General features: G+C 33.4%; 1 protein-coding gene across 1 annotated transcript in view; it reads left to right on the forward strand.

Annotated features, from left to right (window-relative positions):
* LRRIQ3 (leucine rich repeats and IQ motif containing 3) overlaps positions 1–15,313 on the forward strand; it is a 182,879-nt gene that overhangs the window by 6,469 nt on the left and 161,097 nt on the right. The window contains exon 2 of the mRNA XM_014788273.2: positions 14,447–14,695. Within this exon, the coding sequence (XP_014643759.2) occupies positions 14,447–14,695 (249 nt within the window). The remainder of the gene's footprint in view (positions 1–14,446; positions 14,696–15,313) is intronic.

The raw sequence follows: 15,313 nt of genomic DNA on the forward strand, positions 1-15,313 counted from the left end.
GGCCTTAGGGGAGAAAAAAGAAAGAGAGGAAGATCGGCAACAGATGTTAGCACAGGGCCAATCTTCCTCAAAAAAAGAAAGAAAGAAAGAAAGAAAAAGCAATGTGTTGTTTAATCTCTAAATATTTTGGGGTTGTTCAGCTGTCTTTCTGTTATTAATGTCTAGTTTAATTCCATTGTGATCTGGAGAAGGCATTGTATGAGTTCTCGTCCTTTATGTTTGTTAAGGTATGTTTTATGGCCCAGAATGTAGTCTATGTTGGTGGCTTATTTCATGTGAGCTTTTGATGAATGTATCTTCTGCTGCTGTTGGATGAAGTAGTCTATAGATGTCAATTATATCCAGTTGATTGATGGTGTTGTTGAGTTCAACTACATCCTTACTGATTTTCTGTCTGCTAGATCTGTCCATTTCTGATAGAGAGATGTTGAAGCCTCCAACTCTGATAATGGATTCATCTGTTTCTACTTATAGTTCTATCAGTTTTACTTTACATAGTTTCACCCTCTGTTATTAGATGCATAAACTTTATTGATTGGTACGTCTTCTTCGAGAAATGACTCCATTATGATTATGTAATGCCATTTTTATCCCTGATAACTTTCCTTGCATTGAGGTCGGCTCTGTCTGAAGTTAATATAGCTACTCCTTTCTTTTGATTAGTGTTGGCATGGTATATCTCTCTCCATCACTTTACTTTAATTTATATTTATCTGTATTTAAAGTGGGTTTCTTTAAGAAAATATAGAGTTGGGTATTTTTTTAATCTCCTCTGACAGTATCTTTCAATTTGTGCATTTGGACCATTGACATTCATAATGATTATTCATATAGTTGCATTAATATCTGTTATATTAATTACTGTTTTCTATTTATTGCCATTATTCTTTGTTCCTCTTTTTGTCTTCTACTCTTTTTTCTGACTTTTGTGGTTTTAATTGAGCATTGTATATGATTCTGTTTTCTCTCTTTTTTTTTTTTTTTTTTTTTGTGAGGAGATCAGCCCTGTGCTAACATCCGCCAATCCTCCTCTTTTTTTGCTGAGGAAGACGGCCCTGGGCTAACATCTGTGCCCATCTTCCTCCACTTTATATGGGACGCCGCCACAGCATGGCTTGCCAAGCAGTGCGTCGGTGCGCGCCCGGGATCCGAAGCAGCGAACCCCGGGCCGCCGCAGCGGAGCGCGCGCACTTAACCGCTTGCGCCACCGGGCCGGCCCCTGTTTTCTCTCTTTCTTAACATACTGGTTATAGTTATTTTACTTTTTTAGTGATTGTCCTAAAGTATGCAATATACGTTTACAGCTAATTCAATTCTATTTTCAAATAGCACTGTACCCCTTCCCACGTAGTGTAAATAACATATAATAAGAAAATAATCCTAATTTCTTCCTTCTGTCCCTAATATAATTGCTGTGTTTAACTTTACTTATATGTAAATGTTCATATATATGGTATATACATAAGCATAGATAATTGCATACACTGTTTGCTATTAGCATCTTGAAAACTGTTATCTGTTAGATCAATTAAGAATAAGAAAAATAAAAGATTTTTATTTTACCTACACTTATTTCTTTCTCATTGGTCTTCCTTGTTTTATGTAGATCTGCACTTTGAACTATATTATATTCCTATTCTCTAAAGAACTTCTTTTAACATTTCTTACAAGGCAGACTGACTGGCAACAAATTCCCTCAGTATTTGTTTGCCCTGAGAAAGTCTTTATTTCTTCTTCACTCTGAAGGATAATTTCACAGGGTACAGAATTCTAGGTTGATGGGTTTTTTTTCTCTCAACACTTTAGATATTTTACTCCACTCGCTTCTTACTTGCATGATTTCTGAGGAGAAGTCAGATGTAATTCTTGTCTTTCTTCTTCTGTAGGAAAGGTATTTTTTTCTTTTGGCTTCTTTCAGGAATTTTTCTTTATCTTTGATTTTCTGTAACTCCCTTAGTTTTTTGTAGATTATTTTAAATGGACTGTCCAGGTAGCAAAATCATACTATACCTGTCCCAATAGTAGCATGAGTTTTTTTGGGGGTTGGGGGGGAGAGAGGTCAAGTGGTGAAGAATATAAATTGAGAGTCAATAACTAAATTTTAATCAGTAAGTCTACTTAATAGAAGTATATTGATGACCCAACTTTAGAATATTCAAAATCTGTTTGCCAAACAAGGTTGTTTAGGTTAGAATAAACAAATATTGACTATGCTAAATTTTTCTTATTAAGAAGTTGTGATTTCTGTGCAGATGTTTTTCTGGATGTTTTGATTGTTTTATATCCATCTTCCGGCTCAGCACCCTTTAATTTTTTCAAATTTATGATTTTACACTCTACAAGTGTAGAATAAAAATAAAAGTTGAAAACTGTTGTTTTCACAAAAGCTTTTTTTTTTTGCAAAAATATACAGTCTTCTAAGTTTTAGAAATCAAATACATTTAAAGGGGGAAAAAATAAGATGTCTTGATTAAACGTGAATGTTGATTCCTTGTTCCAAATGACTTATGTCATTTGAAAATGTGGAATATACCACAAAAATATAATATTTCAAAAATCAAGGTTATTTTTATTAACTTATAAACCAACTAGATTCTGTTTTCATTTGCCAGGAGATATATAATGTTCTGACTGTTCTACTAGAACATCTCTCTTTAAGTTTTAAAGTACATCTTCTCTGCGATGTAAAATCATGGCAAGTCTTCATCAAGACAGGATTGACTCAATAAATCTATTGGCCAAATAAAAAAATATTTTAAAAATATAATTGCTATATTTTTGATGGGCTTAAATATATTATAGACATTCTAAACTAAAAATAGGTTGCAACAACAGTAGATGTAATATATTACTAACAATAAATCTTGCAGTTAGATTTTTGTAAAAATAAAGCTTAATTTTTCTCCTTTTTTAATCATTTTATTTTATATGCAGAATCTTAGTAGCTTTTGTGATAATTCTGGAGTCCACTGTCCAGACTTCCATTTATTTAATAATGTTATAACTAATGCTTACAAAATAACTTACTGTAACAGAGACCATCAAACCCAATATTTTATATAACATCTTTTATTTTTTGGTGAAGATTAGCCCTGAGCTAACATCTGTTGCCAATCCTCCTCTTTTGCTGAGGAAGATTGGCCGTGGGCTAACATCTGTGCCCATCTTCCTCCACTTTACATGTGGGATGCCTGCCACAGCACAGCTTGATAAGTGGTGCACAGGTCCGCACCTGGGATGTGAACTTCGGGCCACTGAAGCAGAGCACACAAACTTAACCGCTATGCCACCAGACTGGCCCCCCAATATTATATTTTAATACACTTTTTACTTAAAATAATAATATATGTATATTCCTAATATCTAAAATTCTGGTGAATGAATATGATGTCTAGAGGTCATTGACACAGTTAGCAAAACATTTCCTTGAAAATTTCTTTTAAATATTTATTATGGGCCGGCCCTGTGGCTTGGTGGTTAAGTGCGCGCGCTGCGATGCTGGTGCCCCGGGTTCGGATCCCGGGTGCGCATCGAGGCACCACTTCTCCGTCCATCCTGAGGCCGAGTCCCACATACAGCAACTAGAAGGATGTGCAGCTATGACATACAACTATCTACTGGGGCTTTGGGGGGAAAAAATAAAAAATAAATAAAATCTAAAAAAAATAAATAAATAAATAAATAAATATTTATTATATATCCATTTGAAATAGAAGTAAACAGAATAAAAATTTTTCACTTTTCAATGTTTAATTTAGATATTTGTTAATTATAACCTCATGTGATTCCCCTTCAAGTATTTGCCACCAATTGTTTTTAAATGGAAAAAGTTGTGAACAAAGATGAGACTTCTAATTGATGTGCATTGTATTTTATAAAAACATGGTTTTTACACTGTGATTAAAAATGTATGGTAATTTTAAAATTGGTACTTCAGTAGACAGAAACTAATGAAAGGTTTACTGACAATGATACTGATTTCTTTTTACTGCAGAACTTCTTTGTAATTGAAGCGCTGATGCTTTCTCGAATGTGTTGCTGTACTTCAACTAAATTTACCTTTTGAATATTATATTATTTGAACTTGATAATATACAATTTGTATGCACTTATCACAAAGTAGTGGTAAAATTATCGAAGTCTAAAAGGAACAAGAGTGCTTGGATTCCTCTTTAATGGTCATATTTAAAATTGGTAGCATTTGGTAAGCAAGCTTTTAAGTAGGTAGAGGAGGAGATATCAGTTGCAGTGGTTTCCAGCTTCCCTTGGTGGGCATTATGATCATCTGGGCACATAGCTGCAGAGAGAAGCTCTGTATGCCGTGGGGCCTAGGAATTTGTGTTATTCTACTTATTCTGATGTGCAAGAAAGAATGAGAAACAAAATTAAATGTTGCATGAGGTAGCGTAAAACAAAATATGAAAAATCCCCACTTATCCAAAATGGTATATGTGACAGACTATTTAAATGAATAGTCTAGATAACTGAAATATACTTTATATACTGAATGTAAATACTAGTTCTTAAAGAAATGGAAAAAGAATGTACTACATTTATTCCTATACCTTACTAATCATATGTTAATCTTTCCTCTGGATAGCAATAAGTTGGTATCATATAATAATGTTCTATTCTGATTTTTTTTAATATTAAGGTCATTTATATACTAGCAAATAAACACTGTTGGTGGAAGTGAATATTAATGCAATAGACAGTATGAATACAAATTAATCTAGTATATGAGAAAGACTGATTTTAAGATTATTTTAGAATTTATATCATACCAACTAAAGTAATCAATTGAGAATGACTTAAAAATTAAAATACAGTCATGCATTGCTTAATGATAGGGATACGTTCTGAGAAGTGTGTTGTTAGGTAATTTCATTAGTGTGTAAACATCATACAGTGTGCTTACACAAACCTAGATGGTATAGCCTACTACACACCTAGGCTATCTGATACTAATCTTATGGGACTATGATCGTATATGTGGTCCATCGTTGACTGAAACATCTTTATGCAGTGCATGACTGTGTATAATATGCAGTGCATGACTGTATATACAACAAAAATCAGTTAAGAGGAACCAGAAAGTATCCTTGCAGGCACCTGGGATGAGATTCAGTATTTAAGCATTAAATTAACTCTGAATAACTTGACAGAGAGGGAAGAGATATGCTTAGGAGTAAGATTTATTATTGTATGATAAAAGGAACCACAGAGAGTATTTGAAGACACTTTTTTACCCCCCTCAATAAAGATCTGAAAGATAAGTAAAAGTTGATTGCTTTTGTTTTTTTTAATTTTTATTTATTTATTTTTCCTCCAAAGCCCCAGCAGATAGTTGTTATGTCATAGCTGCACATCCTTCTAGTTGCTGTATGTGGGACGCGGCCTCAGCATGGCCGGAGAAGCAGTGCGTCGGTGCATGCCCGGGATCTGAACCCCGGGCCGCCAGCAGCGGAGCGCGTGCACTTAACCACTAAGCCACGGGGCCGGCCCAAAAGTTGATTGCTTTTTATCATAAAAGATCCTTCATGTGATCTGGTTAAAGTGTTTAAAATTTATAGAACCTATGGATATTTATAGAGACTTCTGGGATGAGATAATGACAAAATATGTCCCAACCCCCAAATATTTGGGAATATAAGCTAAGATTATAGTATTTTGCAAATTTATTTATTAAAAATATATTTATAACTGATGTACTTTTCTTCTGCTTACTTTTGATTTAATTTGCTCTTATCTAGTTTCCTAACATGGAAATTTAGATTATTGATTTTAGATCTTCTTTCTAATATATGAATTGAATGCTATAAATTTCTTTCTAAGCACTGCTTTCACTGTATCCCATAAATTTTGATAAGGCATATTTTCATTTAGTTCAAAATATATTTTAATTTATCTTATTATTTCTTCTTTGACCCATATATTATTTAGAAGTATGTTGTTTAATCTCATGTATTTTGGGCTTTTCCAGCTGTCTTTCTATTATTGATATCTAGTTTAATTCCATTGTGGTCTGAGACAGACAGTGTATGCTTTCTATTCTTTTAAATTTGTTAAGGTATGTTTTTGGCACAGATTGTGGTCTACCTTGGTGAATATTCCATGTGAGCTTGAGAAGTATGTGTAATCTGTTGTTGGCAGTAGTAGCAGATAGATGTCAATTATCCAGTTGACTGGTGGTGCTGTGGATTTCAACTGTCTTTACTGATTTTTTGCCTGCTGGATCTATCCATTTCTGATAGAGGGTGTTGAAGACTCCAACTGTGATAGTGAATTTATCTGTTTCTTTTTTCTAGTTCTCTCAGTTTTGCCTCAAGTGTTTGATGCTGTGTTTAGGCACACGTACATTAAGGAGTGTTGTGTCTTCTTGTAGAATTGTCCCTTCATCGTTATGTAATGCTCCTCTTTATCCCTGATAATTTTCCTTGCTCTGAAGTCTACTCTGAAATATTATAGATTCTCAAGCTTTCTTTTTCTTTTTGTTTTTTCTGAGGAAGACTAGCCCTGAGCTAACATCTGTATCAATCTTCCTCCACTTTATATGTTGGTCACTGCCACAGCATGGCTGATGAGTGGTGTAGGTCTATGTCCGGGATCCAAACCCATAAACCAGGCCTCCAAAGCAGAGTGTGCAGAGCTTAACCACTACGGCATGGGGCTGGCCCTCTCCAACTTTCTTTTGATTAGTGTTCGCATGGTATGTCTTTCTCCATCAGTTTACTTTTTTGTTTTGTTACTTCTTTTTTTTAATGTGTACTACCGAATAATGAATATTTTTAATCAAAGACTAATTCACCTACCAGAAGTCATCCTTTTAAAGTATACAGTTCAGGGGCCGGCCCCGTGGCTTAGCGGTTAAGTGCGTGCGCTCCGCTGCCGGCGGCCCGGGTTCGGATCCCGGGTGCGCACCGAGGCACCACTCCTCCAGCCATGCTGAGGCCGCGTCCCACATACAGCAACTAGAAGGATGTGCAGCTATGACAAACAACTATGTACTGGGGCTTTGGGGGAAAAATAAATAAATAAAATCTTTAAAAAAAAAAAAAATAAAGTATACAGTTCAGTAAAAATATTTTTAAACAAAAACAATAACTTGGTTGTTTTTCAACACCTTTTCATGTGGCTAACTGTATTCTACAACATCAGTTTTAATGCTTTCGTAGTATTCCATTGACTGTAATGTGATACTTTATTTAATTCCACTTTTTAAGACATTTAGGATGTTTCATGTTTTTGCTAGTATACATCATACTTAAATGAATATCTGTGTAGCCTTGTTTTTTTTCATATCTATCGTTATTTTTTTTATTATGCATTCTTGTTTTTTATTGAGGTATAATTGACATATAACATTATATTAGTATCAGGGGTAAAGTGTAATGTTCAGCATTTGTATATATTGCAACATAATCACCACAATAAGCCTAATTAAAATCCATCAACACATATAGTTAACAAATTTTTTTTTCTTGTCATGTGAACTTTTAAGATCTACTCTCAGGAACTTTCAAATATGCAATACAGTATTATTAACTATAGTCACCATGCTGTACATTACCTCCCCATGACCAATTTATTTTATAAGTAGAAATTTGTACCTTTTTACCTTCTTCACCCATTTTGCCAACCCTCTACCCCCTGCCTCTGGTAACCACCAATCTGTTCTCTGTATCTATTAGTTTGTTTTTTTGTTTTGTTTGAAGATTCTACATATAAATGAGATCATACAGTATTTGTCTTTCTCTGTCTGACTTATTTCACTTAGCATAGTGCCCTCAAGCTCCATCCATGTTGTTGCAAATGGCAAGATTTCTTCTTTTTTATGGCTGTATAATATTCCATTGTATATATATACCACATCTTCATTATCCAGTCATCCGTTGATGGACACTTAGGTTGCTTCCATGTCTTGGCTGTTGTGAATAATGCTGCAGTGATCATGGGGTGCAGATATCTCTTCAAGATAACTGTTTCTTTCTTTTGGATATATACCCAGAAGTGGGATTCCTAGATCATATGGTAGTTCCACTTTTAACTTTTTGAGGAACCTCCATACTGTTTTCCATAGTGACTGCACCAGTTTATATTCCCACCAACAGTGCACAAATGTTCACTCTTGTCTATATCTTTGCCAACACTTACTTCTCTTTTTGATAAATGCCATTCTGACAGGTGTGAGGTGATATCTCGTGGTTTTGATTTGCATTTCTCTGATGGCTTAGTGATGTTGAGCACCTTTTCATATACATATTGGTCATTTGTATGTCTTTTTTGGAAAAATGTCTATTCAGGTCCTTTGCCTATTTTTTTTTTTTTTTTTTTGGTGAGGAAGATTAGTCCTGAGCTAACATCCAATGCCAATCCTCCTCTTTTTGCTGAGGAATATTGGCCCTGGGCTAGCAACCGTACCCATCTTCCTCTACTTTATATGGGACGCCGCCACAGCATGGCTTGACAAGAGGTTCATCAGTGCGCGCCCAGGATCTGAACCTGCGAACCCCAGGCCGCTGAAGTGGAGCATGCACACTTAACTGCTATGCCACCTGGGCTGGTCCCCCTTTGCCTATTTTTTAATCAGATTATTATTATTATTTTTTGCTACTGATTTGTGTTAGTTGCTTTTATATTTTGGATATTAACTCCTTAGATATATGATTTGCAAATATTTTCTTCCATTCCATAGGTTGCCTTTTCATTCTGTTGATTGTTTCTTTTGCTGTGCAGAAGTCTTTTTAGATTGATGTAGTCCCACTTGTTGATTTTTGCTATTGTTGCATGTGCTTTTGGTGTCATATCCAAAATATCATTGCCAAGACCAATGTCAAGGAGCTTTTTCCCTAAGAGTTTTCTTCTAGTTTTATTGTTTCTGGTCTTATGTTTAAGGCTTTAATCCATTTAGAGTTAATTTTTGTGAGTGGTGTAGATAGGGGTGCAATTTCATTCTTTTGCCTCTGAATATCCAGTTTTCTCAATACCATTTATTGAAGATACTATTCTTGTTGAGTATTTGTTCCCTTGTCAAATATTAGTTGACCGTATATGGATGGGTTTATATCTGGGCTGTCAGTTCTTTTGTGTTGGTCTTTGTACCTGTTTTTATGCCAGTATCATACTGTTTCAATTTGTATAGCTTGGTAATTATTTTTTATTTATTTTTTTGCTGAGGAAGATTAGCGCTGAGCTAACATCTGTTGCCACTCTTCCCCTTTTTATTGCTTGAGGAAGATTAGCCCTGAGCTAACATCTGTGCCAGTCTTCCTCTACTTTATATGTGGGTCACTGCCACAGCATGGCTGGTGAATGGTGTAGGTCCATACCCAGGATCCAAACCCGCAAACCTAGGCTGCCGAAGCACAGTGCACTGAATTTAACCACTGCGCCACAGGGCCAGCCCCTGGTAATATGTTTTGAAATCAGGAAGTGATTTCAAAACCTCCAGTTTTGTTCTTTCTCAAGATTGCTTTGTCTATTTGGATTTTTTTGTGGTTGCATATGAATTTTAAGATTGTTTTTCCTATTTCTGTGAAAAATGCCATTGGGATTTTGATAGGGATTGCGTTCAATCTGTGGATGGCTTTGGGCTTTGGGTAGTATGGACATTTTAAGAATGTTAACTATTCCAATCTATGAACACAAGATATCTTTCCATTTATTTGTCTGTTCTTCAGTTTCTTTCATTAATGGTCTTATTGTTTTCAGTGTACAGATCTTGCACCTCCTTGGTTAAATTTATTCCTAAGTAGTTTATTCTTTTTAATGCTAGTGTAATGGGATTGTTTTCTTTATTTCTTTTTCAGATAGTTCATTGTTAGTATATATAAAATGCAACTGACTTTTGTATGTTGATTTTGTATCCTGCACATTTGCTGAATTTATTACTTTTAATCGTTTTTTTGATAGAGTCTTTAGGGTTTTCTATATGTAAGATCATGTCATCTCTAAACAAAGACAATACTATTTCTTCTTTTCTTATTTGGGTGTCTTTTATATCTTTTTCTTGCCTAATTGCTCTAGCTAGGACTTCCAGTATTATGTTGAATAGGATTGGTGAGAGTGGGTACCTTTGTCTTTTTCCTGATTTTAGAGGAAAATCTTTCAACCTTTCACCATTGAGATGATGTTAGTTGTAAGCTTGTCATATATGGCCTTTGTTATGTTGAATTACATTCCTTTTATTCCCCCTTTGATTAGAGTTTTTATCATGTAAGGATATTGAATTTTGTCAGATGTCTTTTCTGCATCTATTGAGATGATCATATAATTTTTATTTTTCATTCCATTAATGTGGTGTATCACATTCATTGATCTGTGTTGTTGAACCATCCTTGCATCCCAGGGATAAATCCCACTTGATTATGGTGTATGATTCTTTTAATGTCCTGTTGAATTTGATTTGCTAGAATTTCATTGAGAAGTTTTTCATGTATATTCATCACGGATATTGACCTGTAATTTTTTTTCTTTAGTGTCCTTATCTGGCTTTGGTATCAGGGTGATGCTGGCTTTGTAAAATGAGTTTGGATGTGTTCCCTCCTTTTCAGATTTTTGGAATAGTTTGAGAAGGGTTGGTATTTCTTCTTTAAATGTTGGGTAGAATTTGCCAGTGAAGCCATCTGATCCTGGCCTTGTCTTTGTTGGGAGGTTTTTGATTACTGATTCAGTCTCCTTACTAGTAATTGGTCTGTTCAGATTTTCTATTTCTTCATGATTAAGTCTTAGTAAATTGTATGTTTCTAGGAATTTATCCATTTCTTCTAGGTTGTCCAGTTTGTTGGGGTATAATTGTTCATAGTATTCTCTATGATCCTTTGTATTTGAGTGGAATCAGTTGTAATGTCTATTCTTTCCTTTCTAATTTTATTTGAGTCCTCTCTCTTTTTTCTCTCTTTTTTCTCTCTTTTTTTTCTTAAGTCTAGCTAGAAGTTTGCCAATTCTGTTTATCCTTTCAAAAACCAACCCTTAGTTTTGTTGATCTTTTCTTCTTTTCTATTCTTTATTTCATTTGTTTCTCGTCTTGTCTTTGTTATTTACTTCCTTCTGCTAACTTTAGTTTAGTTTGTTCTTTCTCTTGTTCCTGGAGTGTAAAGTTAGTTTGTTTTTTTGAGATTTTTTTTTAATGTAGGCATTTATCTTTGTAAACTTCCCTCTTTGAACTGTTTCTACTGCATCCCATAAGTTTTGGTATGTTGTGTTTCCATTTTCATTTGTTTCAAGTTATTTTTTTGATTTCCCTTTTAATTTCTTCTTTGACCTATTAGTTATCCAAGAGTCGAAGTCTTAAACTTTTCTTCCCCAAAGTTTACTATTTTTCTGAGGAAAGGAAATGATAGCCAGCTACATGTATGAAAAAATATATTGATTGAAATCTGATTCAATTCTGGGTCTCATGCTAGCTATGAAAAATATATAGCTAACTACAAAATAAGTGTCCTGTCCTCAGGGTGCATGTAATTTAGTTGAAAAGAGAATAATTAAATTATATAACATATAAATATATAATTACTAAATTGGAGATGTAAGCATAAAACTGGAATCTAAATAATGACTAAGAGTCAGCTAGGCAATGATTTGCTGAAGAGGGTTACACCGAGAAAGAAGTATGACATCCTTAGATAGCAGAGTTCAGCATATTTCATTAACTAAGAAGCAACTGTTATTAATTGTTTGGAATGTTAATTATTGAATTAATTAAAAATTATTCCAACACTCCCATTTTTCTTTACCACATGTTAATTTAATTGTTTTCATGGAATTTGCTTTTAAACATAAAACGATTGGGCAACCTACATTTTTTAAAATTCTGAAGCCATAAAACTTTAGAGTTCTATCATCACTCGAGTATTTAATTCTTAAAGAGGATTTTTCCCCCATAATTGGCATCTTTTTGATTAAAGCTAGGAAGTAATTGTCCCAAATAAATAAAAAGGCATTCATTAAGTAGTATTTTGAAGATTATCTCAGATTTGGATTTGTGTGACCTAATAATTTTTTTCTTCCTCAGACTGTATGTCTTATTTGTAAGCAAAGTTTTCAAGTGAAGCAATAATGCCTATCACACCAACTCCCTCACTAGGAGTTATAAAGAAAAAAATTAAACATATTTAAGCATTTTGGAGAAAGGAATAGTGTTATCTTATGAAAACGCTTAAAACACTATCAGTTAACTTCACAAAGCTAGTAACAAGATTGTTCAACTAATAGCTCAAGTTAGAATGCTTCGCTAAGTGCAAAATCTTTCATTTAGTCAAATTATCTTGTATGTCTGATATCAGTAAAGGAAATAGAAAAAAATTTACTTTTGAATAATTCGAGTAGTAGATCATTGACATCAGGGTCAAATGACACATGGATAGTGTTAGTCCATAAAATTTTAAAATAAAAATCTTTCATTGCTTGTTGCTGAGTTTATACATATTAATAACTATACTTAGTTCAAAGAAGATTACATCTTCTACAGAAAATATCAAAATAAACTATTAGAGATGGAATTATCAGTGTGAGAAATGAGTGCTTGAAGTAAAAGATTTTATAAATATATCTTCTTTTGATATATATATGTATATGTAAAAAATATTGTGTGTATATATATATATATACACACTTATGTACCAATGCAGTAATGAAAGATATCAAGTCAGCTTCAGCTTTAAGTGAAGAAATAGGATCTTTGCTACGATGTTGATGTATGTTGGTCATCCAAAGATTTTGTTATCAGTTTCTGAGCTAAAAAACTTTTACTTTAGTTAATAATAATGCATTAAGATAGGCTCATCAGTTGTGACAAATATATTACAGTAATGCAAGATGTTAATGGGAAAACTATGTATGGAGGAGGGTGTGAGGGAGTTTATTGGAACTCTGTGTACTCCCTCAATTTTTATGTAAACCTAAAATAGCTCCAAAAAATAAAGTCTATTAATTAAAAAAAAATTGTTTGGCTATAAAAAAAAGAAAGGAAGAAAACCTTTGTTTGGTATATGACTCTCACCTTGCAGATTTCTTGCAGAATTGTTACTGACTTCAAAAATGGGATTCAATAGCTGAAACTTCTGAACACCCCATTGTTTGTCTTGAAACATCATGATTTATGCCTTAGATAACGTCTCTCATAAGCCCTTAGCGTTAGAGTATATTAGACCAAAATTGAAAAGTAGGTCTTTGAAAGGAGATCTTGAGGAAAGACTTCTTAAGGTCTTTTCTAAATAAGGAGTCTTAATGATGGGATGCATTCTGGACATGACCCTTCATTTCAGAACCTGGAGAGCTTATTCAGTTTGTAAGGGTTTATTCATATCTATTTGTTCCTTTTCTGGCTGTTTATGTTTTGAAGAGTGTTTTACGTGTAGTTTAGGCTTGTCTTTCTCAAGATGTCCATCAGTTACCTAGGTGCATGCTAAATTACAGATTCCTTGGCCCTCAGCCCAGAGACTGTGATAATGTAGTTATGATATGGGGCCCAGGAATCTGCCTTTTAACTAATTTCTTTGGTGATACTTAGAGTTTGAGGATTATAGTTTTAGGCCTTGGTCAAGATATAAAAAGTAACCATTATCTTGAAAGAGTACAAGGATTTATCTGGATTTTCACATTTATTCTTGTTTGGATTATGCTGATCTACCTCCACATGGTAGAAATAGAGTCTTCCAATGAGGAAAGTGGTTAATGTTTCCAAACACCCTCAGGCCACTTGAGCTCATATATTCTCATCTAAACTATGCCTGGGTGACTCCCTTTTATGAAGCTGAAATTACCCACAGTAAGGGAAATTTCATATATATGAGAAATACTATATAATTTTATGTAAAAAAGCTTTCATTCAGAAGTTTTAGATAAACTTAGTCAGATTTTGAAACTATTAGAATTCTCAATCTTAATTGCCTAATTGAATTGAACATAAAAATAAATAATGTAATTGCAAATTATCTTTTTAAGAAATAAATATTTATAATAGTTGAAGCCCTTTTTGCACCTTAATTTCATTTAGCTGCATTTTTAAGCCTCTCCCACAAATGTTATCACTTTCCTGACTTGGGAGTTCATCTTTCAGTGCATTTCTTTCTTTAACAGTATCTTTTAACCAAAATTATTGTACCAGGTATGCTAAGGTATAGTTTTGTTTGTTTTAGTTGACTTCTCTAGAGGTGATGTTTTTATCTCAATTATTTCACTGAATTCCATGTTCTATAAGTATTCTAGGAAAAAGGAAGTTTTTCTTTCTCTTACTGATATTAGTTCATTGGTGAGGGGAAGGGTACATTTTTGAGTTGTAGTTATATAAATGTTAGACATGTAAGATGTTTTGGGATGGAAGGTTTTATGGGAATTAGATTTTTTTAATTGTAACTTTTCTACCCATTTTTATTCTCACTATCTATTAGTAAATATTTTTTTGAAGTTGAAAAATCTTTTGAAAGCAATTTCCCATTTTTCCTAGATGTTTCATGGAACAGTTGTAAAAGAGCTAACCAATCATGAAGAATGGAGTCACTATAATGATAACATGATAGAAGATCAGAAAGATTTTGTTTTTGTGAGGTTCAGTGGCCTTCATTTAAGATCTATGGAAAATTTGCAATCTTGTATCTCTCTTAGAGTATGCATCATTTCAAACAACTTTATTACAGATATTTGTCCACTTAAAAGTTGTATAAAATTAGTCAAACTTGATCTCCATGGCAATCAGGTAAGCAATAGCCATTTCACATATTTGCATATAAATGAAATTGATATTTAATAAACACTTAAGTTACTATTCACAATATTTCTTTCAGATGGTCTTTTATATAAAACATACACAAAATTAAAAATAAATAAAAAATATAAAATGTATATAAACACAAAATTTAAAATATAAGCAAAAAATTTTAATTAAAAATATATAAACAGACATTGTGTGATTTGCTTTATTTTACTTCTTAAATCCATAATCTAGATTAAGAATACTTTTTGACTCCTTAATTCTCTTTTTAATGACGTATAATGGACATGCAAAATCATTTTAAATTTGGGTGTACAATATAACGATTCGATATTTGTGTATATTGCAAAATGATCACCACAAGTCCAGTTAATTTCCGTCACCACACAGTTACAAATTTTTTTTAACTTTTGAGGATAACTTATAAGATCTACTCTATTAGCAGCTTTCAAATATATAATTCATTATTATTAACTATAGTTACCATGCTGTATATTACATCCCCTGGACTTATTTATCTTATAACTGGAAATTTGTATCTTTTGACCCCCTTCACCCATTTCTCTCACCCCCTGCCTCTGGCAGCCACCAATCTGTTCCCTG

This window comes from Ceratotherium simum, chromosome 2 (genome assembly GCF_057802395.1).
Source record: "Ceratotherium simum simum isolate JZ-2026a chromosome 2, ASM5780239v1, whole genome shotgun sequence".
NCBI lineage: Eukaryota > Metazoa > Chordata > Mammalia > Perissodactyla > Rhinocerotidae > Ceratotherium > Ceratotherium simum.